This window comes from Penicillium verhagenii (genome assembly GCF_028828195.1).
Source record: "Penicillium verhagenii strain IBT 33310 chromosome Unknown utg000005l_segment0_segment0, whole genome shotgun sequence".
Lineage (NCBI taxonomy): Eukaryota > Fungi > Ascomycota > Eurotiomycetes > Eurotiales > Aspergillaceae > Penicillium > Penicillium verhagenii.
The window spans coordinates 4,161,266-4,187,789 of NW_026643169.1; the positions used below are offsets into that span (position 1 = coordinate 4,161,266).

A 26,524-nucleotide genomic window follows, 5' to 3' on the forward strand; every position below is an offset into this window, starting at 1 on the left:
AAGCCATGGTGCGAAGCAGAACCCGAAATAGGCAGGCACGCGATTGAATGGCAATTAAGGGACTAATTTGAAAGGCAGGAACGACCCTGGGCAGTGCCTGAAGCGGTCTCAATCCGAAGTGATCATCAACATCAACGCTCATTTCTTGATTGGTGTTCCAGTGCATTATTCCAAGTGGAAGGCAGGACACAATATGCATTTTCTCAATTGAAAAAAAATCAGCACCATCACAAGATCCATTCTGAAGTTGGAGACTCAAGGTTCTGACCGGGTCGATGGAGGGCGAAACACGTCATGTTTGTCATGGCAAGTACGGAGGCACATTAACCCCTGGTCTATGCCTTTGATGAGGAGAATGGTAAATCTCTCGAAAGCCCAGACTCGGGGTCCTGGCCTCCCCACATTGTAGTCCATATTGTATTGATTGACTAGAGGTCCCCAATGGGTCCGTGGGCCTGTGTCTGAATGAGTCAGTCGTTGTCAAGTAACGGGAGACTTGGACAGTGCATAAATTTCCATACATCTCAGTCTCTGTGAACACTCAACATAGCAGATGGCACATATCTGTCATGTTCGAGACGAAGCTTGAACGTCTGAATAAACTCATCGAGTCATTGCGTGATTAGAGGAACCCCATTTCACTATTGGCCAGTCGACGGCTTGGTCATGGCCCCAAACCTGGCACATCTGGTGACGATATCAACTCGATTCAATCTGACAATATGTCGAAAATGAACCGAAAGTCATAGTCTCTCGTGACGAATGAGCAAATTTAATGCCCAAAAACACAGTTTAGCAAACTGCGAGGCATATATGCCGCTCGCACGGTCGGTCATCTGCAAGGAGGTGCTTAATAAGCCCACGGGAAATCGAGGTTATGAAGTGGCCTGGAAATGACGGTGAACTCAACGTCCATTCAATCTTTTCAAATATTCTGTGTTCTTGAATCAAAATCAGCAAGGAGAAAAAGATCGCCTCGGGAGGTATACCGTATCACTTTCAACGTCACACATCTTCCAACTTTATTGTGTAGACATATAAATACCCCATCACCCGCCAAAACACCAATTTACAACCCCGCACACGCATCAAAACATCTCCAACAATGACTGCCCCTACCCCCATTGAGGTCGAGGAGGTCCAAGCCCACATGGCCCAATACAAGGACGAGAAATACATTGACGGATGGGCATCTGTCTGGCAAAAGGATGGCAAGCTGCCTTGGGACCAGGGATTCCCCAACCCAGCGCTGGAAGACTTACTGGTCCAACGACGCTCCACCCTTGGCGGGCCAATGGCTCAGGATGCACAAGGCCAGTCATACAGACGCAAGGTCCTAGTTCCTGGCTGTGGAAGAGGTACTGATGTGCTCCTCTTGGCTAGTTTTGGGTTTGATGCCTATGGCCTAGACTACAGCCCAATTGCTCTTGAGCTGTGCAAGAAGGAAGAGGCTGAGAACAACAGCTGGTACCGTGTTCGAGACCAGACGATTGGACGGGGGAAAGTCACATTTGTGCAAGGTGACTTTTTTGATGATGCCTGGTTAAAATCCATTGGGGTACCACTTAATGGATTTGATGTGGTCTATGATTACACAGTGAGTAAACCGTTATTTTTGCTGTTTTTCTTGATTGATGCAGCCACCCTTCAGCTTGCAGCTTGCTAGTTACGCAATGATGCCATCTATTACCCGTCCTTTCCCATTTGCATTCTGACTGTATCTAGTTCTTTTGTGCCTTGAGTCCGGAACTTCGCCCCAAGTGGGCGCTCCGCCACACACAGCTTCTAGCTGCCTCTCCCAAGGGTAACTTGATTTGTCTCGAGTTTCCCCGCCACAAGGATCCTCTGTCCTCTGGACCGCCTTACCCCTTGTCCTCAGAGGTGTACATGGAACACTTGAGCCACCCAGGCGAAGATATCCCCTACGATGCCAAGGGTCTGATCAAGCATGACCCGCTGCGGGCACCAAGCAAATCTGGTCTCGAGAGAGTGGCTTACTGGCAGCCAGAGCGAACCCATGAATTTGGACAGGGCGATAATGGGGTTATTCATGATAGGGTTTCTATCTGGCGCCGACGTGATTAGATCTGCCTTAAGGCAGCTGCAGCGGACGACAATATTTGAATAAAAAGAAAATAATCCAACGTCAATTCCCGTGATCGGTCGAACTCGGAAGAATGAGGTATTTTTTTTATTTTATTTCCGGTTGATGCATGCACGAATATGTTGTGCGACTTGAAGCTCCTCTTAAGACTGCTTCTTTGTAAGAGCATTATAGTGCTCACCAAGCCCGTAGGAGTGTCGATAGTACGCCAGCCAAATAACGCGCTTGAGCTTCTCCTCTTCGTCAAAGCTGTCCATATCTCCCGATTCGATCTTCTCCATTCGTCCATCGCTCTGGACAATATTGATCTCCAACCCGTATGCTCGAGCAATGGCTTGCAGCTCCAATTGCCCACCCCACTCAGCGGTGAGCCTGATCTTCCGCGTATACACATCCAATGGCTCCTCCATAAATGCCTCGAAATCGTCCTTGTTTTGCGTAATGAAATCTGCCGTCACAGCTCGGACTGCACGGTAGCCATCATGCTGTGGTGATGCCACGGTTTCGATGCGTGATTCGGTCGTCGACTGGAGAACAATTCGGCTTGGGTCCGGCCGCAAGCCAAGTCCGGCATCGTCCAGCTGCTTGGCGATGGAGGAATAGAGGCAGTGCCCGTCGGGATTGACTTCAATTTCCTTCAGTCTAAGCTTCTTAAAGACCGCATCCATCACCTCTTTCTCGTTGCCTCTGTAGTCTGTTTGGTTGGCGGCCTCCTCGGCAGCCGCTTCGGCTGCAGCAGCTTGTTCAGCTGCACGACGGGCGAGGCGGGCCTTTTGACGATTGGGCTTTTTTGTTTGGGGGGTGGATTCGGAGGCTGGTTCTGGTTCTGGTTCTGTCTTTGGCTTTGCATCCTCGGTGGCCTTATCCTCGGTAGATTCGGGATTGGTGGGTGTTTCGTCCTCCAGATTGAGATTCTCCATGTCCTCCACTGGGTCAGATGAAGTACCATTTAATTGTGAAATTTCCGCTTGTTGTTGCTCGGTGAGCTCTCGTTGCATGCGCTCACAATCATCGTTGATGCCTTTGCGGGTCTTCTTTGTCGCTGACTTTTTCTTCTGAGTGATCCGCCCTTGCAAGTCTTTTTGTTCTTTGCGGTGCTTTGCCAGGAGTTCATCCATGATGGGCGGAAGAAACTGATCTATTGAGCAAGATAAAAAACAAAAAATCACGCAATCAACGCTCGAGTAAATGCAGTGGTAAACAACAAAGTGATAGTAAGTACTAAGAATGCAAAGTCGCCCCGCGAAACCCTGACTTTGCTGCCCTAAGTCGTGTCCCGATTTGGAATGATATGAATAATCAACGGAGATTCGGAGAATGTGTTTCACCGATGAGCCTCGGCTTGCCCGCATGGGTCTCGGCCCGTGGGTAAATTACATGCAGTGCAACGGGGGGAAGCTGGGGAATCATAAAGAGACAAGAACACGCTTACCGGACTCCCCGAAAAACTGTTCATACTCGCAGCCATGGATTCAGAAAGTCTCTTCAATGTCAAGGTCAGTTCAGTTTGACAGATAATAATCCATACCGCCTGCTAACATTTCCTGCAGGGCAAAGTGGTGCTGGTCACCGGCGGAGCCAAAGGTATCGGTCGCATGATCTCCGAGGGTTATGTGACCAATGGTGCCACTGTCTATATTTCCTCGCGCGATGCAAAGGCCTGCGAGAAAGCAGTGAACGAGCTAAATGCTCTCGGCAAGGGCAAGGCACATGCCATCCCCGCCGACTTCTACAAGTACGAGGACGTGAAGAAGCTGGCGGAGGAGCTTGGCAAGCGCGAAAGCAGTCAGTGAATTCCTTTATTTTTCGATCCCAGTATCAATCACTAATAGTAATGATTGCAGAGCTTCATATCCTTGTCAACAACTCCGGCTCCAATTGGGGCGCCCCCTACGACGAGTATCCCACCGCCGCCTTCACCCGCGTCCTCACCCTCAACCTACACCGCGTCTTCGATCTCACTCAGCTCGTGACCCCATTGTTGGAGAAGGCCTCCGCGGAGAACGATCCGGCGCGCATTATCAATATTGGCAGCGTGGACGGCCTTCGTGTCCCTTCGCTAGAGACCTTTGCCTACAGTTCCAGTAAGGCCGGTTTGCACCACCTGAGTCGGGTACTAGCAAACCACCTTGGCAGACGCAACATCACGTAAGGGTTCACTCTGATATACTTTGGATACCAATTGCTAACTCTCATTTTTTTTATCTGCAGTTCTAACACTTTGGCTTGCGGTCCCTTCGAGAGTAAGATGATGGCTGAGACGCTCAAGTCTTTTGGCGACGCTATCAAGTCTGGAATCCCACTGGGCCGGATCGGAACTCCCCAAGACGTGGCCGGCGCTTGCTTGTTCTTGAGCAGCCGGGCGGGTGCTTATATCAATGGTGCAACCATTCCTGTAGATGGTGGCAGTGTTATCGCTGCCAAGATTTAAGGTGGTCGCTAAACGCGCCAGGTGATCAAATCCATTTTTGTATTTTTTTGGGCTGGATCTGTACATAATCCAATAGGAAGCTACCTTTATTCAACGTCCATGCTTTTCTTTTCCTATTTCAACATTCCGGGGCCCCGATGCGGGGGTGTTGGGCCGAATAGCGGGTTTGTCTATGTATTTGACATTCCAGTGAGACCAAACCATAACTAGGCGAGAAAAGGGTTGCTTTTTTGGGTTTCTTGAGCAAAGTCGGTGTAGAGCCAATTGGTGGATATAAGCATCAAAACAGAAAAAAACAAAGCATCAGGGCAAAAGGATTTGTAAACATTTAAAAGCCCGTTACTTAACTTGCCTTCTTCCTCTCCCAATATGGTTATCCGGTTTTGCTGTTATCATTAGCTTATCGGAGGCAACTTATTGTGGAGCGGCGACATCATCGTTTCATGCCGTCATTCTAGTAGATCATCCGACCATCCCACCTTCACACAGCATATATCGGATTCTAAACAGACTCTTTTGACTCCATTCAACTTTGCCGTACACCGCGTCCAATTGAGACTGAGACTGTCTCATTCCGTGAACCAGGTTGCCCCTGTCTCTCTCGTTGACCTTCCAAAATCCCCAGTTGCTTCCAATCGCCTTCTCTACATAAACCGGGGTAGTGGGCTGTATCAACAAATTTCAAAAGTACTATCTGTTCTTTTTGCTCTGCTTTTCCTTTCTGGATTCTGTTCCCGGGGGAAAAAAGCAAGAAAGCGAATAGTCGGTGTGGAAACACACACCCGCCTCTTGCATTGCCACACATTCGGAGTCTGGATTGTCTCTCCGCTTCCACCCCCCCTCTGCGCAACCAGACCATGAGCTCGTCAAACGGTCGCTCCGAACGCCCCGAACGGGCCGGCTCCATCGATCCCCTTTCTCATCCTGATATCTACTATGGAAATGAAGATTCTCGTGCCAGAATCCGTCGTGGGCGTGCTTTCTCAGCGGTAAGCAGCCACCTTGTCTATGTGAGAAACGATCGGGCAACCCCGCTGACTCTTGATTCTATACACAGAGTTTGAAGGATTACAGCCGGGAAGACATCTCTGAGTTTCTTGGGACTTTGCCATCGAGGCGAGGAAGCCATGGTAAGCTTCGATACAACGGATCTCGTGAAAAGCAATTAACAGGAACGTTCAGATGAGGCCACCCATAAACCCCGCAAGTTCTTCATCAACGTGGACGAAACCCTCGACGCACTATTGAAGCAGGAGGACACCGATCAAAACATGCAGATCACCATTGAGGATCTGGGACCAAAGGTAAAATTCCTGGTGATTCCATTCCTTGTTTTCCTATTTTCTAATTTCGAATAGACGCTCTCGATCGGAACGGCGGCCTCGTCGGGATACAACCGCGTTGATGTCCGCGGTACTTATATGCTTTCCAACCTTCTCCAGGAGCTTACAATCGCGAAAGATTACGGTCGCAAGCACATTGAGCTTGATGAGGTTCGCCTCAGCGAGAACCCAGTGTCTCGGCTCTCGCGGTTGATCAAGAACTCCTTCTGGAAGGCGTTGACTAGACGCATTGATGGCTCGAATATTGAAGTGGCGGGAAGAGATCCCAAGGATTGGACATCCGATCCACGACCTCGCATCTACATTCCACCAGGTGCCCCGGCACAATTCGAATATTATACCAAGATTGCAGAGAAACACCCGGAGATACGTTTAGATGTGGTGATGCTAGACGCCGATGTCACGCCGGACTATGTCATGAAGCTCAGTGAGAAACCAGGCTTGTTAGCGCTTGCAATGCAGACTAAAGTCGATGAAACCACTGGAGAAGAGGACTTAGAGGGCGTTCCATTCGTGGTGCCAGGAGGTCGATTCAACGAATTGTATGGATGGGATAGCTACATGGAGTCTCTGGGCCTCCTTGTCAGCGACCGAGTCGATCTCGCCAAGGGCATGGTTGTTAACTTCTGCTTTGAAATCAAGCACTACGGAAAGATTCTTAACGCCAATCGATCCTATTACCTGACTCGTTCACAGCCTCCATTCCTGACCGACATGGCACTCCGTGTCTATGAGCGGATCAAGCAAGAGCCGGACGCCAAGGAGTTCCTTCGAAATGCAGTTCTTGCTGCGATCAAGGAATACCACAGTGTTTGGGCATGTGAGCCACGTCTGGATCCAGTCTCTGGACTCTCGAGATATCGGCCGGAGGGATGGGGTGTGCCGCCGGAGACGGAGCCTACTCATTTCACTCATATTTTGATGCCCTATGCGGAGAAGCATGGCATGACTTTTGAACAATTTGTCAAGGCGTACAATTCCCGCGAAGTAAGCGAGCCTGAGCTGGACGAGTATTTCCTGCACGACCGAGCGGTGCGTGAGTCTGGTCACGATACCAGTTATCGCCTGGAGCGTGTATGCGCCAATCTCGCTACCGTCGATCTCAACTCTCTGCTTTACAAGTACGAGGTAGATATTGCCTGGATCATTCGAACCCACTTCAAAGATAAGCTGGATATCCCAGTGGAGTTCACCACTCCTCAGACACGGAATATTGAGACCGAATCCTCGGCCTCCTGGGACCGCCGTGCCCGCAAGCGCAAGCAGCGGATGGACCAATTCTGCTGGAACGCAGAGAAGGGCATGTTCTTTGACTACGACACTGTAAAGAAAGAACAGACCGATTATGAAACCGCAACGACCTTCTGGGCCATGTGGGCCGGTCTCGCGACGCCCCCGCAAGCAGCCGAGATGGTGCTCAAGGCACTGCCTCGGCTTGAAGCTTTCGGTGGTCTCGTATCGGGCACGGAGAAATCCCGAGGCCCAGTGGGCTTGGAGCGACCCAACCGACAGTGGGATTATCCCTACGGCTGGGCGCCACAGCAGATGCTTGCATGGACTGCATTCCTGCGCTATGGATACCAGGAAGATGCAGAGCGGCTAGCGTATAAGTGGCTATATATGATTACCAAGGCATTCGTCGATTTCAACGGTGTGGTTGTGGAGAAGTATGATGTGACACGGCCAATTGATCCACACCGCGTCGATGCCGAATACGGCAACCAAGGCACTGATTTCAAGGGCGCACCACGTGAAGGGTAAGTTTCGGACCGACTTTCCCACTTATCGGCTTCTCATGCTAATATATACCCTACAGTTTTGGATGGGTCAATGCTAGTTACGTGTATGGGCTGGAGATCCTCAATGCGCACCAGCGCCGCTCTCTAGGAACTATCACGCCATATGATACGTACAAAAAGGCGATTGACGCACAGAGTGCGTACTGATCTAAACGGTGCATTATAATTGGAATCTTGGTTCTTTGAGTATTTCATTGGAGGCTTGGTAAGACAGCTTTTTGAAAGAAATCGTGTACAACTACAAGTGAGCTTGAAGATACGGAGGTTGCGTCACTCGGCTGAGAAACGCTTTACCTCCCTTGGAAACGAAAAAGAACAACAACAAGTGCATCCAAGACTGGCATGGGTGGCATTCAAAATTGGTGTCGTCGTGTACAGGCGCCGGGTTTATGTATTGATTGATTTTGCGTTGATTAATTGGCTTCCCTGAGAGGGAGCTCAGCTCCAACCTTGGAAAAACAGCGTGATTTTATAAAAAGCACCAAAAACATCATTTTGTTCTTGTTTTATTCAACTCCTCCACTGAGAAATCCCAGGACTCCACATAGATTCCACCCCGCAATTTGTACGAACCTTGGAAGTATATCACGGCTCCCGCGAAAATAACCCGGGCCCCGTTCGGGAACCCTCATCCCGGACAACGCCCGAAACGCCAGGAACTTCCGATCCGTACTCCGTATTAGAGACGCCATTAGGAGCCCGACGAGAGGCTAGCGACGCAGCGACTTCCCTACAAAGACATTTTGCGGGTGGAGTCTAAATACTCCCCTGGTTTTCCCGATATTGTTCTCGTGGGGACCGTTTGGATATACAGTAGTACGTCTTGGGTACTTGTATACTTCATACATACTAATGGAAACCTTTGAAGAATAGACACACTTTAAAATGCATGTGGGGATGTTATTTTAGGTATTAGGTAGATGAGAAATGTTGAAATTAACCTTTAGGTGGGTTGTATGCCCCGGTATAGGGTATAGAAGTATGGAAGACAGAGCAGACAAAATAGACATCTGATACATTTCCTCATCCAGATGTACATATACGAAGTATTTTGTACTCGGTACTGGGACCCCTTTTGCCGATCTTGGTAGATTACCTGCTGACACCAAGCAGGGGTGTCTATGCGGTGGGACATAGCCAATTCCCTTCTATGGTTGTTCGTTAATTGGAGTAACTTGCAATGAGAGGTACAGTCAGCATCAATGAGCCGAGGTTCAACGAAGGCGGTTAGACTGAGTCATTTTAGTGATCGCCTCGGACATCATGTTTATTGGAGGGGTGTTCAGGATAGAATGACCATCAGCGTCAGCTGTTCCGGCCTGAATTCGTGAAGTATTTCACGTCTGTTTCATGGTTTCAAGATTTCGTAGATCATTTGGAAGGTTTGCGTGTCTACGGGACTTGCTTATTTGGATACCCCAGATGGATATTCGTTTTCCCCAGGGAAGAACGTATATGCCGGGGTCTACAGTAGGGGTAAAGGGTAGTCAAGCTACAGGATGGGGCTCCATCATGTCATCTTGAGTAAGAGTTCCAGTTGTTATTCCAATACCGTCAAATCGGAAACGATTGCTGCTTGAAGATTTCGGGTTCTTCATGGGTTGTCTAGGCCAAGATGGCGGGTGGAGATACACTGATACGCTGAATACCGGGGCATGACGGGATTGTATTGATGACTCATGCACTTTGAGACTTTTTGGATGTTAGAAGAACTCCGCATTTCAGTCACAGTAAGAGGAAATTTATGAGAAAAAAGTAGAATAGACTAATCAAATGGATATGATCAAGTTCATGACACCATTCTTACCCCATTCAAAAATCGCAAAAAGGTGATTTTCAGACCTTTAGCTCCCTTGGCTAAATGCATGTGAAAAATACCATGTATTGTAAAGTGTCCCGACGCACATGTCGGACGACGTCATTGCCTCTTTGTCGTTCCGATCTATTCGCGTCCCTCAACGGAGCCACAGACGTCGTCTTGGAGTATTGTAAAAGATTCAATGAAGCTATTAGACCTCATTGATGAGATACCGATTAAAATAAAGTAGCTATAGAGAGAGAAAAGTGTGCAAAGAGCGATGTTGTGGACAAGCGCCTTAAAATCGCCGAGCCAAAAAGTCGTCCATTAGACCGAGGATCATCAGCGCCTGGATCCTCTCTCCCGAACCGCACCCGCCAACTCCGCCTTTCGGAGCAGTGAACATTGGTCAAGAATGGATCTGGAACAGTACCGTACTGAGCCTAGGTATCCTGGGGTTGGGCTTGTCCCGGTCAGCCGAGCGTTTACCGACCAAGACTGTGACGCATTCACAAAGTAAATAAGTACCCCGGTTTCCCTGCTGGCTTGTGATCGTGAATTTTTTTTTAATTATCATTCAGTTTTCCCATTCCTCATCTTTTGTGACTCTCCTCTCCTCTCTTCTTGTTATAAACTTTGTGACAACTTGCATTGTCTATACATCTTGCCTTCTTATTCAAGGACTCCTTGCCTGTGCTACCTCGATTGCATATATACCTATTTGTCTTATTGTCCCAATATCCTTCAAAACAAAAGTCATCATGGGTCTTCACGAGGACGAAGATCGTCAGTACGCTGCGGAAGTTCAGGCTGTCCAGAATTGGTGGAAGGATGACCGATGGCGCTTCACCAAGCGGCCCTTTACTGCTGAGCAGATTGTGGCAAAGCGCGGAAACTTGAAGATTGAATACCCATCTAATGTGCAAGCTAAGAAGCTGTGGAGCACGCTCGAAAATAACTGGAAGGTATGGACAATGCGTCTTCCAAAAACCCTGTTGGTATATTTTGGCTAACATGTGAATTGCCGATGAATAGAACAAGCAGGCTAGCTACACCTATGGCTGTCTTGAGCCGACTATGATCACTCAAATGTGCAAGTTCCTTGACACTATCTATGTCTCTGGCTGGCAAAGTTCCTCAACAGCCTCGTCGACAGATGAGCCTTCTCCCGATCTGGCAGATTACCCAATGGTATGTTGCACCAGAACATTGAATTGAGCACCATGGAAGAATATTTACTTATATGAATGCTTTTTCACAGGACACTGTTCCCCGCAAAGTCAACCAATTGTTCATGGCACAGCTGTTCCACGACCGCAAACAGCGCGAGGAGCGCCTCACAACCCCCAAAGAAGAGCGCTCCAAGGTGGCAAATGTGGACTACCTCCGTCCTATCATTGCCGATGCCGATACTGGTCACGGTGGTCTGACTGCCGTCATGAAGTTGACCAAGCTGTTTGTTGAGCGCGGTGCCGCTGGTATTCACATTGAGGACCAGGCTCCTGGTACCAAGAAGTGTGGCCACATGGCCGGTAAGGTGCTGGTCCCTATTAGCGAGCACATCAACCGCCTCGTCGCCATCCGTGCCCAGGCCGATATCATGGGCTCCGATCTTTTGGCCATTGCCCGCACTGACTCCGAAGCCGCCACCCTTATCACCTCTACCATCGACCACCGTGACCACGCCTTCATTCTTGGCGCCACCAACCCCAACCTCCAAGCCCTGAATGACCTGATGGTCGCCGCCGAGCAGTCCGGTAAGAACGGAGCTGCTCTTCAAGCCATCGAGGACCAATGGACCGCACAGGCCGGTCTCAAGCTCTTCAACGACGCCGTCGTCGACACCATCAAGGCTAGCCCCAATGGCAACAAGCAGGCCCTCATCGAGCAGTACCTCCAGGCCGCCAAGGGCAAGAGCAACAGCGAAGCCCGCGCCATTGCCAAGAGCATCACCGGTGTCGACGTCTACTTCAACTGGGAGGCGCCCCGTACCCGTGAGGGATACTACCGCTACCAGGGAGGTACCCAGTGTGCGGTCAACCGCGCTGTGGCGTATGCTCCATTCGCGGACCTGATCTGGATGGAGAGCAAGCTTCCGGACTACAACCAGGCTAAGGAGTTCGCCGATGGCGTGCATGCCGTCTGGCCCGAGCAGAAGCTCGCCTATAATCTCTCGCCTTCGTTCAACTGGAAGAAGGCCATGCCCCGCGATGAGCAAGAGACCTACATTAAGCGTCTCGGTGCCCTGGGTTACTCGTGGCAGTTCATCACCCTCGCTGGTCTGCACACGACTGCGCTTATCTCGCACCAGTTTGCCAAGGCGTATGCGCAAAATGGTATGCGCGCCTATGGTGAGCTGGTTCAGGAGCCCGAGATGGAGGAGGGCGTGGACGTTGTTACCCACCAGAAGTGGAGCGGTGCCAACTATGTGGATAACCTCTTGAAGATGGTTTCCGGTGGCGTAAGTAGCACCGCCGCTATGGGTAAGGGTGTCACGGAGGACCAGTTCAAGAACTAGAAGCTTTCTGGACTAGTTCTCTTGGACATTTTTTTTGGACATTTTTTTCTTTTCTTTGAGCCCCCGGGAGAATATGGCGTTTGATTGAATTTTTTTTTTTTGGCATGTTTTTGTATATCCTGGGCTTGATTGATTCTCATCGGCACGCCTTGTCACGAGGCCGAATGTCTTTTGCATTTTGATAAAATCCGTGAATGAATAATTCCGATACTTGAATGAGATTATGTTACATGATATGTCGAATGATGCCACCTATGGTTTGAACTTGAATAATCAAAGTAGACTTTTTTTTACTCCTTAGTGGGGGACGCACGCTCCGTGATCCACCCAGGGGTAAAGTAAAACAAGACCAATCACCACAACCACGCAGCACGCAACACGCAACACGTTCAGTGAATAAAAGCAACATTTGAATGGTGGAAATGAGGCTTACTTGATTGAATATATTGGGTGGAATGGAATCTCTCTCAAAGTGCAGGACATGCCATAGTTATACCACTTGAATAGGCAAGAAAATCCGAAATAGGCTGAAGAGACTGAGAGATCTCCCCCTTCAATTACACTACTTATGGAATTTTTCTGACATTTGAAGGCTATACTCGATGTTGCCGTATTGAACTTTAGATATCTCCTATTCTAGGTAAGATAATGAATTGCGTTTTGTGTTTTGTGTTTCTAGTTTACGATAGCTTATCACACAGCCTCTGCTACTTATCTCAAGGATTGAGCATATACATACATACTAGTACCCATGCATGTGGGCCATCCCAAGTATTAAGTAGTTATGTATACTTCCATGTCTCAAGTATTCATTACCTACGCAACTACTCAGTAGGTACATATCCATAGGTTGCTCAAGATATTATCGAAGACTGAGTGCCGCTGCCATGTCTTTCTGGACTTCGCCAAGCTCTCTCAAATATTGTGGCAACGGTAGACCACGCCATTAACCTTTTCAGCGTGACTTGAAATATTTCGAAATCATTCGTTGCCGGACCCATTAAGGCTCTGGGGATACTAATCGGGCATCGCTTTCCGCTTCGGGTGCGGATTCGACCTGGGTTAATCATCCATGTGGACATCTGGAGGATTCGTCGCATTTGGAGTGTTCACATAAGGTTCAACAACCATAGTAGTTCGTTTACAGCCTTAGATATTCGGGATCTGCTAATGAAGAGGGCGTTAAACAGTTGACCAGATGAGATCTAGCCGCTGACCAGGTTCCACATGTGCACAAAACAATGATATTGCCCATTCAATGTTGGGAATAGAGATAAGCATGTTGTTGCTCCGAATAAGACCTTAGACCGCTTGACAACACTACATTTGAATGAAGTGTGAATAACTAGTACTACATTATAACATAGGCAGTACTTGAGAAAAGTACATATCAAGTAGTTGGAAACCTAAACCCTCTGACTGTTTCTCATGCATTAGTAATCGAGACTTTTGTCAAGTGGCTTCATGCCCCCTTAAGCGGGGCACGTGTGGTGTGAAGCCGCGGCTAGTGTTTTGTGGAGCTTAAAAAGTGACACGTTAATTTTAAAGTCCTTCTAAAGTTTGCAAATTACAATGCTTTTAATGCAAGAAAAATGCAGCTAGTTGAAAAGAAGAGAAGTGACAAAAGAACAGACAGGGGTACATTGTCAAATCTCACCAATAGTTTTCACCATGAATATCGAGGATAAATTAAAAAAAAATTCCACAATAAAAAGCACTAAATCCTACTAAATCCCCTAAATCCCCTAAAAACCCAGACACACCAAAACAGCAAAAGACATCCGGCGATCGTCAGTCGGTTTTAGTAAAAACGCCGAGAGGCGCGCATGTGGATGCGGAGTAGGTCCGTTCTTTACCGCCCTTAAATACGAGTCCACCTACACCTTGGAATTCTTGGAAAAGTTGGACTCTGGAGGGACTTTAATGCTCATTTGAAGCTTTCTCTTCTTATTTTATTCCTTTTCTCTTAATATATTTTCCCTTTTTTTCTTCATATCCCTCATTTCGTCCTACCTATATCTGCGACCAGTCATCATGGGTGTAACACTCCCCGATCTGGAGTTCACTCCCGTTGAGGAGATCCCCTCACGCGTCTCCACTGCCCGCAAGGCCTTTCTTGAACACAGAACTCGCGATGTTGAGTTCCGTCTTGTCCAGCTGCGTAAGCTCTACTGGGCGTAAGTTTGGCTTTTCTTTCTTTTTGTTTGAGGTGTGAATCAGCTGACAAATTAAATCAGTATCAAGGACAATGAAGAAGAGATCGCCGAAGCTTGCACCCTGGATTTGAACAAGCCGCGCTTCGAGGTCGAGCTTGCTGAAACCGGATGGTTGTTGAATGACATTGTCTTCACCACCCGCAACTTGGAAAGCTGGGTCAAGGATGAAAAGGCTCAGGATATTGAGCTGACCTACAAGTTCATGAACCCCAAGATCCGAAAGGATCCCCTTGGCTGTGTTTTGGTGATCGGGTAAGTGTGGCGCTACCCTTCAATTACTCTTTGATCTCTGGACTTGAGAATTGCAAGCTAATTTGTGTTCTACCCATGCCAGGCCCTTCAACTTCCCCTTCCAATTGACTCTCGGCCCTGTCATTGGTGCCATCGCTGCTGGTAACACCGTCGTCATCAAGCCTAGTGAGAGCGCCCCCCGCAGCGCTGCCCTGATCCAGAAAATCGTCGAGGCTAGTCTCGACCCCGCATGCTACTCTATCGTACAGGGTGGCGTCCCTGAAACACAGGCTCTATTGGCCGAGCGCTGGGATAAGATCTTCTTCACAGGTAGCACCAATGTTGGTCGCATCGTCGCCAAGGCGGCTGCGCCGCACTTGACCCCCGTTGTGCTCGAGCTGGGTGGTATCAATCCCGCCTTCATCACCAAGTCCGCCGATCCCAGATTGGTGGCCCGCCGTATGCTCTGGGGTAAGCTCCTGAATGCTGGTCAGGTCTGCACCTCGCAGAACTACCTGTTGGTGGACCAGGCAATTGTCTCTCAAGTCGTGGAGGAATTCAAGATCGCGTACAAGGAGTTCTACCCCAATGGCGCCAAGGGATCTGCTGATTTCTCTCGCATTGTCAACGCGGCCTCTTTCCACCGCCTGAAGGCCATGCTTGATAACACCAAGGGCAAGATTCTGATGGGTGGTACTATGGATGAGAAGGAGCTTTTCATGGACCTCACTGTTGTCCAAGTGGATTCCATTGAGGATTCGCTATGCACACAGGAGAGCTTTGGCCCAATCCTTACCATTCTTCCTTATGAAAACCTCGATGACGCCATCAACCTGGCCAACGGTGTCCAGAGCACTCCTCTGGGTATCTACCCCTTCGGCTCCAAGGCCGATACCGACAAGAGTGAGTCCATATTCCTACCATTTTCACGTATTTCCCCTCGTACTAACAATTTCCGTAGTCATTTCATCTACCCGTTCCGGCGGTGTCTCTGTTAACGACGCTGCCCTGCACATCCCTACCCTTCCCTTCGGAGGTGTCGGCGAGAGTGGTCACGGCGCATACCGTGGTCGTGCCAGCTTCGATGTCTGGGTCCACCGCCGCACCATCACCACTAGCCCCAGCTGGCTCGAATCTATCCTTGCCATTCGTTACCCACCGTATGAGGGCAAGATGAAGATCTTCAAGGCTGCCAGCGGATTGGTGCCCGATTTCGACCGCAGCGGTAGCAAGCTGACCTTCGGCTGGTTCCGCTTCTTCTTCCTGGGTGCTGGTAGTGCCAAGGGTGGTGCAGGCCGTGCTGCTACAGTCGCTGCCAGTGAGTCAACCTCCTTCTTATCATGATCACTCCCCCTCTATGTTTTGATGTGTTCGTCGTATTCCCCATTTATGTCAAGATTTCACTCGATTTCTTTCGGATGTACCCTGTCATCTTCTCATCTCCATCAGACGGCGGGGACGACAGATAAGTCCGGAATCTTTCCTTCCCGGCAAATTGTCCAAAACCGAAACTCCCCGATTTCTTTCCTTTAGACACTGGAACGGTTGATACCCTGTTTTGTACCCTGTATATTCATATCTGGAAGTATTTGCTTCTGTTATTTTCAGTGGACTTGAAGTCCACTTGTCTCTCACTCACTATACATTTTCCCTTGTCATCTCAATACTCTCTTAAAATCCTTAATATTAATGGGGAATTTCCCTCCTTTTTTACATGTCATTCTCCATGAAAATGGTTCTAACTTGTTTGTAGTTGCCTACCTCGTGCTTAAGGTCCTGGAACGCCGATCTTCGAAACTTTGAGCGATTAAGTGGAATTACTGGAATGATTTCAACGGTTTTAGGTTTAGTTTATGTACCAAGGAAAATGTGTAGTTCTAGCGAAATAGGAGCCTGTCAATTGATCATCGTCATTTAAGACCCATCTCCTAGCGCAACGGCGTACCGCCATATCTGGATTGATCTACATCAAAGTGGACAATCATGTGGACCCGTGGACTGAAGATATTACACGGCCCACTTTTGACTACTCCATAGAGTCTGACAGAGAGCAAGGCCATTTGTAATGGGAACTGGTTTCGGCTTCCATGGTATGAGGGTTGATGCTTGTGTATGGTGATGTTCTTGCCCGGTTAGAATTACTTCAAGCTCCTTTCGGGCGTGCTTTTGAATATGACCGGCGGGAATGATGATTGTATAGTACCAGACCTCACCAACGTGACCTAAGGGAGTTTTAAGTGTATCGACGGATTCTTCGCAGTCAAAACTTGTCTAACAAAATAGGCAATGGCATCAAACATTGAAGGATGATTCTCAAATAATAAGGGTGACTACTATCAACCAAGTGGAATTTAATGGCACGCAAAATGTCTGACTTGAGAGTACAAAAACGATCTCGCGTGCGGACGTCGGGACGAAAATCCCTCCTAAAAACGCGCGTAGCCTATCAAAGGGTTTGAAGGGGTTTGAGCACCGCTGTGGTATTATCAGAGTGCGGCGTGGTAGGAAGTAACTCTCACTCCTTCCCTTCCCTCTTCTTACCTCCCACACGTCATAAGCAATATCTTAAGCAAGCAAGTGTTCAACAAGGCCGATGCGAATATGCATTGGAATTTGTCTCCGCCCAGCTGGCACCATACTCCATATAGAGGAACAACGGCCACCTAATAATTCCAAGCTTGACTCGAATGAACCGGATGTCTGGTGACTACAAAGACTCGATCTGTGAACTCATAACATATCGGTATCATTATTCGTGTTTGACTTTACATTGCGGGATTATTGATATTAATGGATGCCTTCAGTAAATAATATCCAAGAATAAAACAATATCGCACGCTACATGCTTTGGCCCATGAATCATATTGGAAATCCTCAAAAAACACATGTGTTGCTTAACAACGCCGCTCAACGCCGCGCCGACTTACGCAAAGGTATTTAACACCCTTGTACGGCTTCACGCTCTCGCCTACACCACGGCTGCGTCGCTGATCAATATTCAGACTTTCCACTTTAATGCCAGAGGGGAGCCAGCCGCGCACTGAAAAAGAGACGGATGCCGAGTTCGGCATGAGGTTCGCATTCATTTGGATTTTGGTCTTGCGGGGCACGGAGCGGGGTGCGGAAGAAGGCGCAAAGAATGCTGGGAGTTGGGAGGGGTTTGGTGATTGAGGTTGGGGTTGGGGCGGAGGTGTTGGAGTATGAGGTTTAGAAGGGTTGGGAGAAGGCGATGCAGAGGCTTTGACCAGTTCTTCAGAGACGGCTTCGCCATCACCTGCATCTTCGGCGAGAACAGCAGCAGAGCGAGATGATTTCTTGCTCGACTTTTCCTTCTTCTTCTTTTTCTTCTTCTTTGAAGGGTCGGAAGACCGTGTCTTGCGGGTGGTAGTGGTAGAAGGGTTATCGTAAGAGGCAGGGTCTTCGTAGTAACCCTGCAAAAGGTTTGCGTTGGCATCTTCATCGACCTCCTCAAGACTATCGAAGTCTTCATCTGCTGATGGATATCCTGCAACGGTGCAGCGGAGAGTTGCGACGCCAGATATAGTTCCGGCGTCACGGCCAGTGGGGACTCTCCATTCAAGCAACCCGGTACTAGGGGAGTACTGAGCATCGCCACGACTAGCCTGCATGTCCGTGATGTGACGCACAGATTTGGAAATCGGAACGCTGACAACCACCTCTTCTAACACCGGCCCACTGGAGCTACTGCCGCCAAGGAACGATGGCGTAGAAGTTCCAGATCCGCCTCGAGATGGGGCCGGGCGAGAGGATTGTCCGGGAAAACTGGTGTTCAGTGTAAGCCGAACCTCAAAGTCTGCCCCAGAGGAGCCTAATGACTTGCGAATATCAACAATCGCGGGAAGGAACAATTTCTCCATGTGACTTGGCGGGCTATCGAGATCCGGGTCTATCGGAAGAAGATCGACCTCATACCCGGCCAGGATAAAGCGGCCATCGGGAGGGATGAAGCTAAGCTCTCCGGGCTTTTCACGCCAGCGAGCTAGGCGGACACATGGATGAAATACAGGCAAATCAATCTTTTTAGCGAGCGACTGTTGACCACCGGGGGCTGATAATGACAAGTGTAGGTCGGGAACTCCAGATATTTTTGCGGTGAATGCGATTGTCCCGGATACCAATGCAGAAAGCAGCCTTCCAGAAGGCGCCATAGTCACGGAAAGAGATTCAATAATATCAACATATAGCTCATTAGATGTGTGCCGTACCCCGGGTCGTCGCCAGGGAATTGCGGGACCTTGCGATGCACTAGCCGTGGCCAGAGATTGTCTTAGAGGATTGTTCGTGGTCGGTGTGGAAGCACTAAGTAGCCCAGGACATCAGAAATGAATCAAAAATACTCCGATCAGTATCAAGACTTACCCAGGTACACTTATACCACTCAGAAGCTTCCCCATCCACCCCGGAACTTCAACAACCTCTTGTAACGAGTTGGGCTCGGTATTGCATACCACTCCCCCATCGCACATCTCATGCAGCAATTGAGCCACCACATCGTAATTCGCCTGGATTTTGGTCGAGAGAAGTGGAGCGCCAACGAAGTCCTCAAGTACATCCACCACGCGATGCAGGAATTCGAGCACCAAGAGCGGCTCGGTGTCGACTTCGGTCACCGCAAGAAAAAGCAGGTTAGACTGGATTATCGAGAATACCGTCACCGGAGGGCTTGTCGTCGGGAAGTAAAGTAAAGATGGGCGCGGGGAAGCATGGGCAAGGTAGAGGGGTAGGATGGCCGCGGCGGAAGGCGGGCGGGCTCGGTAGACATGTTCAACGAGAGGGGCACTATGAAAGGATGTCAGTATAGAGAGACAGTTTGGAGGTTCAGCTGCATACTTTTGCTCGTCATATATGTAGACGGCATCAATCTCGCCGCTCATGATGGCTGTTGTTTGAGACAGAGATTCCCGGGGCCGGAGTTGTATAGCTCAATGTCAAGCTGCGAGTTCTGCCACATAATCCCGCCTTGTATTACTTTTTGGCTGCGCGCGATTGCCTCCGCAATTTACCTACGCTCTGCATCTGTGCTTCAGTAGATTATTCTTTCGCTTTCATCTTCCAGAGCCCTATTTCCATATTCAAAATGTCTTCGCAACCGGACAATCGCACCTGGGAGGTCCAACAGAAGGATGCCAAGCAAGCGTTGGCTGACGATAAATACGACGACTGTTTGTCTTGCAGAGTAACTGGTTCGTGATTCGTAACCTCGGTTTGCCAAGGCACTTGGGGGGCCACCATTATGAAAATCAACAGGATAGCATACTGACTCTATGAATTAGGCTCTGCGGCATTCGTTGGTCTCGGCATCTACAGCTACTATACAGGCATGAGCAACCTGCGGAAACAAGAGAAGATGATCATGCAAGGCCCCACCAAATACAAGATGGGTTCACGACAGTTAGGAATTGCTACCATATCTGCGACTTTGATTGGTATGGGACTTTGGCGTGCCTTTAACTAGACGCCATGGAAGTCATATCTCGGATTGTCCATATTGGGATTGTATGATAAGGTCAGGTGGATGTTTTCATCTACAGTTACTAAGACGCATTGGAATTTGTAATATAATAACAGCATCTTTTCTTTCGAAATGAAGCGTATGTCTACCAGTCATAATTGATATACTAGTGTCCTCCAGATGTCCAGATGTTCCAGATTGATGTCTGTTTCCTTCTACAGCTCAAACATTGAATGTACACTACACATGTGTATACTCTATCTACCTATTATTCTCAAGTGCTATATATGTACCTGCTTCCATATACTATCATCTCCTACCTCCAAAATTTCATTACTCACAGCTATATGGCCCCGAGATGGTATACAGTAGCAGGTGTATAGAATAATAGCTTAAGGTATCTAGATAGAGTAGTCAACTGGTATTGAGGTGTCAATATTGCATGTGAATATGTAGAACATTTGAAGGAAAAAGGTCGAGGGTATCAGTCAACAGTATGTGTTTATGCTATAAATGAAGTTTTGGGGGTCATGTATATTCCACATGATACAAAAAAAGAAAAAATCGCACCATCCAGATGTCTTCTGTGTATATAAAGTGTTAAGTACTACATACATAGTAGATATATCTACTATATGAAAGTGATAGCACTGAGTTCTGTCAATGTTTGAGTATAAATACAAAGAAATTGATAGTTAGTATATAATATACGCATTGATATGTGGTATATAGCACATAGTAATCCACGTATACTACTACTCACATGTGGGGAAGTGTTGAAGTGAAATATATGGTAGACTGCTACATAGTAGTTGCCCAAGTAGTACCTGCATGTGGTAGTAGGCATGTAGCTACAAGCACAAGAAGTCGCACACCTCGTTCCAAGTGGTCATAGATGCATTGGACATCTGGAACATTATACGGAATACACATGTGTATAAGTGCTGGAGACCTTTCAAAATGTTGCCTCTATTCTTACCTACTACCTACTACCTACTAATACCTTGAAATATTGGACGAAATCTACCTACGGCATGGATGGGTCATTTAGAAAATTACTGTATTGATTTGTTGGGCTATCATGATTTATGATAGCCGACGCACCGGGTATCTCCACACAAATCCTCTCTATATGCTATATGACAAAAGTATAGGAAAGCAAAAGGGGATTGGTAAGAAGGGAAGCCTAAAATAGACCAAAAATGAAATGCAGTACAGCCTTATGCAAGAGTCCTCGTCGATATGCACCCGAAAAAGAAAAGCCCCCCAAAACCCACCCAAAAAGCTGCCTGACAATCGGAAAGGAAATTCGTCATCTCGTCAACGTCGTATGTTCTAGGAAGACTTCCTATGTGAAACGACCTCGTTTGCCTCCCCCGGACAAGTCCCGGCCATTCGGTAGTCCAGAAAAATCAAAGAAGTCCGGAACTGTGAATTTCCGCTTCGATCCCAACCCGGTTCCAAGGCTCGGTCCGAGGTTGTTTGGGGACTCGCGTGGGGCAAAACGGGCGTTCGGGCGGTTGAGATTGTTGTGACGGTGTTGCTGGCGAGTGTTTCGAGGCATCAAAACGCTGACGGGTGCGCCGTCTTGTGAGGGAGACGTAGAGTTATCCGGAGATTGCAAATCCATATCATCCTGGCATTGGGGGAAAGTTGGGCCAGCGGTGAAGGTGAATACTGTCGGGGCCCCCATAAAGGTTTCTTGGGTTTGCGGAGTCGGGTTGGTGTTTTCAGGACGAGGTGTAGGGTTTGGCGTAGAAGGGATCGTGGAGGTGGGTGCAGAGGCCGGGGGCTGACGAGATGTAGACTCAGCCTCTTTCCGGGTGGCGGCCGGTGTAGCACTTCGGTCACGCTTCTCTGCGTCACCGCGTTCCTCCTCATCGCTGCTTTGTGACCCAGTTCCGTCGTGCTTCTCGGTTGCCCATTGTCGGACTTTCCACCCCTCTCCATCACCAAGGCCTAGATTCTCCCGATCGAGGAAGTGAAGTAAATCCTCGATAGCATCTTGATAGCCAGCTTGTCTAGCTTGGGCCTGATCACAGACAGCGTTCTTGTATAAGTTGGTCACAGACAAGGCGGCGGCCTTGAATGACTGCAGGAGTTGCTCAGATGGCTGTGGGCGCGGGGTCGAGCTCGGGAGAGAGGTGTTCAAGGATCTCATGGAATCCATGACTGAGTAAGTATTTCGACACGGTGTACAACTGAGAGGTGATAAGAAGAAGAAACGAGGAAGAAGGTTGTGGTAGACCAAGTGTGCTGTGATGAAGCAGGCCAAAAGATTGTCCGGCCCCTCGCACCAGTTTAAGGAAGTTCAATCAAGAAAATAAGAGGAATATATAAGAGACCGTCTGGGAATGGAAGAGAGGAAGAGAAAAATGGAAGCTGTGAAGCCTCAGCAAGAATTCCCTAACTCTACAATCTAACAACGTCCTGAGTATACAGAGAGGGGAACTAGTGAGTACCTGACTGCAGATGATGATCTTTTGCACTGGCCCGGTAACGTGACCCCACTGCGGGGGAACTCTTATTCCGAAGTGCCGTTGCTGACTGAGTCAGATGACATAAGCCTTGTACACCAATCAGCGCGTGCAGTCTGCCGCGCTTTCCCATTTGCTCTTCTTCAGCGCGACTGGAGGCGTTTCTTCTTTCTCAGATTGCGACCATTAACCTAGTGTCTTACGCTGCTTTGAACTTCAATCCACCCCATCCGCTGCTTTCAGACCTACCTAATCCAGGTCCCTACTGTTTTCGCACTGTGAAGCTTCTTTTCTGATTTCGATCTTTGAGCTACGCGGTCAACTTGACCGAGACGTGCTTGTGCCTACCAAAGGTTTCTTGTGCTCTGCGCGCTGAAGATTAACTATGGCACCTGCCGCGACCGACTCCCCTCCCCAGGTGGACACGCCAATGACAGATGCTAATGATGATGTCGTCCCCTCAATTCCCGTCGACGCGCCGGTACGTGTTTTTGATTCCCGAGTCTAATTTAGCTCGCCGTTATCGCATTGTGATGCAGCAGCCACATAAGATTCGCATAATCATCATACATATCCAAAATACTAATAGCTGTCCCTGTCTAGAGTTACCAAGCGACCCCTGAGTATACGGTAAATCATATATCGAGAAATGCTGTCATCTCGAGAAGCAACTAACGCCTTTCCCCACCAGGACTCGGAAACAAACCCCAACACAACAGCCAGTAGCGTCGCAGGCGATGCTGTTCTAGCAGATGGCCGACGACGGAGGTCAGAGGCTACTCAACTGAGAAAGAGTATTTTGGGCAAGAAACAGAGTCGTCTGGATGAGACCAAGGTATGACTGAACAATGTCCAAGAAATTTATATGTGCACACCTGATCATAATTCTGTGGACTAGGAGGATGACTCCATTCGCCGATTCCGATACTTGCTCGGCCTCACCGATCTATTCCGACATTTCATCGAGACCAACCCCAATCCACAGATCAAGGAAATTATGGCTGAAATCGATCGCCAGAACGCCGAATCCGAGAAAGCACGCAAGGCATCGTCACGCTCTGGCGGTGCAGGTGTAGATCGGCGTCGCCGAACTGAGCAAGAGGAAGACGCAGAGCTATTGCAAGATGAAAAGAGTGGTGGAGAGACTACTACCGTGTTCCGAGAGTCACCTGCTTTCATTCACGGACAGCTCCGAGATTACCAGATTGCTGGTTTGAATTGGCTGGTTTCTCTCCACGAGAATGGTATTTCTGGTATCCTGGCCGACGAGATGGGACTGGGAAAGACCTTGCAGACAATCTCCTTCCTGGGTTATCTGCGCTATGTGAATGAAATCAGTGGCCCGCATCTGGTCGTTGTTCCAAAGTCAACCCTCGATAATTGGAAGCGAGAGTTTGCCCGGTGGACCCCCGAAATCGATGTCCTGGTCCTTCAGGGTGACAAGGAAGAGCGTCAACGCCTCATCAACGAGCGTTTAGTTAATGAGAACTTTGACGTGTGTATCACCAGCTACGAGATGATTCTCCGTGAGAAATCACACCTGAAGAAGTTTGCTTGGGAGTACATTATTATCGACGAGGCCCACCGCATTAAGAACGAAGAGTCCTCCTTGTCGCAAATCATTCGTCTATTCAACTCCCGCAACCGACTGTTGATCACCGGCACTCCGTTGCAAAACAATCTTCACGAACTTTGGGCATTGCTCAACTTCTTGTTGCCAGATGTTTTTGGTGATTCAGAGGCTTTCGACCAGTGGTTCTCTAACCAGGAATCTGACCAGGATACCGTGATACAGCAACTCCATCGTGTCCTACGTCCTTTCTTGCTTCGACGTGTGAAGAGTGATGTCGAAAAGAGTCTCCTGCCCAAGCAGGAGATGAATCTTTACGTCCCAATGTCCGACATGCAGGTGAAATGGTATCAGAAGATTTTGGAGAAAGATATCGATGCTGTTAACGGCGCGGCTGGAAAGCGCGAGTCTAAGACTCGTCTCTTGAACATCGTCATGCAACTGCGGAAGTGCTGCAACCACCCGTATCTCTTTGAAGGCGCAGAGCCTGGTCCTCCCTACACCACGGATGAGCACCTTGTGTTCAATTCGGGCAAAATGGCTATTTTGGATAAGCTCTTGAAGCGCATGCAAGTTGATGGTAGCCGTGTGCTTATCTTCTCCCAGATGAGCCGTGTTTTGGACATTTTGGAGGATTACTGCGTTTTCCGCGAGTTCAAATACTGCCGAATTGACGGCACCACAGCCCATGAAGATCGCATTGCTGCTATCGATGACTACAACAAACCAGGGTCGGACAAGTTCATTTTCTTGTTGACTACGCGTGCCGGTGGTCTCGGCATTAATCTAACGACTGCCGATATTGTGGTGCTCTTTGACAGTGATTGGAACCCCCAGGCCGATCTGCAGGCCATGGACCGTGCGCATCGTATTGGTCAGACTAAGCAGGTCAAGGTCTTCAGATTTGTTACAGAGAATGCGATCGAAGAAAAGGTTCTTGAACGTGCAGCCCAGAAGCTGCGTTTGGATCAACTGGTTATTCAACAAGGGCGTGCTCAACAATCCAAAAACGCCGCTTCCAAGGACGACCTGCTCGGTATGATTCAGCATGGTGCCGCCAATGTGTTTGGTCCAAGAAGCGGCGATGGCAGCTCCAATGACCTCACCCAGGATGACTTTGAATCTATTCTTAGGAAGGGCGAGGAGCGAACAGCGCTGTTGAACAAGAAGTACGAAAAACTCGGTATCGATGACCTGCAAAAGTTTAGTTCTGAAAGCGCATATGAATGGAATGGCCAAGATTTCACAGAGCGCAAGAAGGATATCGGCATGACTTGGATTAATCCAGCCAAGCGTGAACGAAAGGAGCAGTTCTACTCGATCGACAAATATTACCGTCAAGCTCTGGCCACTGGTGGGCGGACTGCCGACACTAAGCCTAAGGTTCCCCGGGCTCCAAAGCAGACCACTGTTCACGACTGGCAGTTCTTCCCTCCTGGATTGCAGGAGTTGCAGGAGAAGGAAACCGCCTATTTCCACAAAGAGATCGGTTACAAGGCCGTCTTGCCCGAAGGGCCAGACGAAGAGCTCAGCGAGCGAGAAGCAGAGCGAGATCTTGAGCAACAGGAGATCGATAATTCCCAGCCGCTCACCGAGGATGAACGGTCCGAGAAAGATCGTATGTCGGAAGAAGGCTTTTCTACCTGGAACCGCCGTGATTTCCAGCAATTTGTCAACGGTTCGGCCAAATTTGGCCGCACCGACTACAGTGGTATCGCTACGGAAGTTGACAGCAAGGAACCTGATGAGGTTGAGGAATATGCAGAGGTCTTCTGGCGCCGGTACACCGAGATTCAAGATTACCCCAAGTACCTGAAGGTAATTGAGCAGGGCGAGGAGAAGCTCCGGAAGATGAACCACCAACGCAAGATGCTGCGCAAAAAGATGGAAATGTACCGGGTGCCCCTGCAGCAGCTGAAGATTAACTACACGGTATCTACAACCAACAAGAAAGTGTATACCGAAGACGAGGATCGCTTCTTGTTGGTGATGCTGGACAAGTATGGCGTTGAAGGTGACAGCCTGTACGATAAGATCCGCGACGAAGTTCGGGATTCGCCTCTTTTCCGCTTTGATTGGTTCTTCCTCAGTCGTACACCAGTGGAGATCGGTCGGCGCTGCACTACGCTGCTGAACACAATTGCCAAGGAGTTTGAACCCGAGAGCAAGGCCAATGGGGAGGGCAAAGGAGAAGGGAAAGGCCGTGGGCGAGACCGCGACGAGGATGAAGAGAACGATGACGCGGCAGCTCCTGCAAAGAAGAAGGCTAAGAATGGCGCCACAGTGAGTACACCTCGTTGGGTGATCTTTCCCGATGTTTACTAACCTGTTTCAGACCAAGGCTAAACCTGCTGCTAAGGTCGCTAGTAAGGGTGCCTCCGCCTCCACCTCCCGGGCGGCAAGTGTTTCGACTGCACCCAAGTCGAAGACCCGGAAGAGATAATAAGTAGGACAGGTGTTTCTTAGTCAATTTTCTTCTTCTCGCCTTTCTCTTTTCTTGTTCCTGTTATATTTTGAATTGCTTTTGTTTTTTTTTTGGGAGGGTCCAGGGTGGGGTTTGGATT

General features: G+C 48.8%; 10 protein-coding genes across 10 annotated transcripts; 7 read left to right on the forward strand and 3 right to left on the reverse strand.

Moving 5' to 3' along the window:
• Nucleotides 1–1,105: 1,105 nt before the first annotated feature.
• N7466_005051 (putative thiol methyltransferase) lies at nt 1,106–2,085 on the forward strand (the record flags this gene model as incomplete). Its single annotated transcript, XM_057164448.1, has 2 exons — nt 1,106–1,597; nt 1,726–2,085. The coding sequence occupies 2 exons, from the start codon at nt 1,106–1,108 to the stop codon at nt 2,083–2,085; spliced, it is 852 nt and encodes a 283-aa protein (XP_057023129.1).
• A 162-nt stretch (nt 2,086–2,247) lies between these two features.
• On the reverse strand, nt 2,248–3,222 carry N7466_005052 (deubiquitinase OTU2; the record flags this gene model as incomplete). The annotated part of the gene is made up of 1 exon (XM_057164449.1): nt 2,248–3,222. One exon carries the CDS (start codon nt 3,220–3,222, stop codon nt 2,248–2,250), a length of 975 nt encoding a protein of 324 aa, XP_057023130.1.
• Nucleotides 3,223–3,570: 348 nt separating this feature from the next.
• N7466_005053 (short chain dehydrogenase/reductase family) lies at nt 3,571–4,535 on the forward strand (the record flags this gene model as incomplete). The annotated part of the gene is made up of 4 exons (XM_057164450.1): nt 3,571–3,600; nt 3,655–3,889; nt 3,949–4,252; nt 4,316–4,535. The coding sequence occupies 4 exons, from the start codon at nt 3,571–3,573 to the stop codon at nt 4,533–4,535; spliced, it is 789 nt and encodes a 262-aa protein (XP_057023131.1).
• An 857-nt stretch (nt 4,536–5,392) lies between these two features.
• N7466_005054 (alpha,alpha-trehalase) lies at nt 5,393–7,824 on the forward strand (the record flags this gene model as incomplete). The annotated part of the gene is made up of 5 exons (XM_057164451.1): nt 5,393–5,524; nt 5,593–5,665; nt 5,718–5,839; nt 5,894–7,635; nt 7,695–7,824. 5 exons carry the CDS (start codon nt 5,393–5,395, stop codon nt 7,822–7,824), a joined length of 2,199 nt encoding a protein of 732 aa, XP_057023132.1.
• A 2,412-nt stretch (nt 7,825–10,236) lies between these two features.
• Nucleotides 10,237–11,993, forward strand: N7466_005055 (isocitrate lyase 1; the record flags this gene model as incomplete). Its single annotated transcript, XM_057164452.1, has 3 exons — nt 10,237–10,440; nt 10,511–10,666; nt 10,737–11,993. The coding sequence occupies 3 exons, from the start codon at nt 10,237–10,239 to the stop codon at nt 11,991–11,993; spliced, it is 1,617 nt and encodes a 538-aa protein (XP_057023133.1).
• Nucleotides 11,994–14,027: 2,034 nt separating this feature from the next.
• Nucleotides 14,028–16,243, forward strand: N7466_005056 (hexadecenal dehydrogenase; the record flags this gene model as incomplete). Its single annotated transcript, XM_057164453.1, has 5 exons — nt 14,028–14,170; nt 14,231–14,461; nt 14,544–15,343; nt 15,402–15,758; nt 16,194–16,243. The coding sequence occupies 5 exons, from the start codon at nt 14,028–14,030 to the stop codon at nt 16,241–16,243; spliced, it is 1,581 nt and encodes a 526-aa protein (XP_057023134.1).
• A 1,091-nt stretch (nt 16,244–17,334) lies between these two features.
• On the reverse strand, nt 17,335–19,335 carry N7466_005057 (putative AP-3 adaptor complex subunit mu; the record flags this gene model as incomplete). The annotated part of the gene is made up of 3 exons (XM_057164454.1): nt 17,335–18,760; nt 18,821–19,240; nt 19,292–19,335. 3 exons carry the CDS (start codon nt 19,333–19,335, stop codon nt 17,335–17,337), a joined length of 1,890 nt encoding a protein of 629 aa, XP_057023135.1.
• A 203-nt stretch (nt 19,336–19,538) lies between these two features.
• On the forward strand, nt 19,539–19,916 carry N7466_005058 (uncharacterized protein; the record flags this gene model as incomplete). Its single annotated transcript, XM_057164455.1, has 2 exons — nt 19,539–19,644; nt 19,735–19,916. 2 exons carry the CDS (start codon nt 19,539–19,541, stop codon nt 19,914–19,916), a joined length of 288 nt encoding a protein of 95 aa, XP_057023136.1.
• A 1,345-nt stretch (nt 19,917–21,261) lies between these two features.
• Nucleotides 21,262–22,083, reverse strand: N7466_005059 (uncharacterized protein; the record flags this gene model as incomplete). Its single annotated transcript, XM_057164456.1, has 1 exon — nt 21,262–22,083. The coding sequence occupies one exon, from the start codon at nt 22,081–22,083 to the stop codon at nt 21,262–21,264; it is 822 nt and encodes a 273-aa protein (XP_057023137.1).
• A 692-nt stretch (nt 22,084–22,775) lies between these two features.
• N7466_005060 (uncharacterized protein) lies at nt 22,776–26,403 on the forward strand (the record flags this gene model as incomplete). Its single annotated transcript, XM_057164457.1, has 5 exons — nt 22,776–22,871; nt 22,994–23,020; nt 23,082–23,225; nt 23,289–26,243; nt 26,296–26,403. 5 exons carry the CDS (start codon nt 22,776–22,778, stop codon nt 26,401–26,403), a joined length of 3,330 nt encoding a protein of 1,109 aa, XP_057023138.1.
• Between the last annotated feature and the right edge of the window lie 121 nt (nt 26,404–26,524).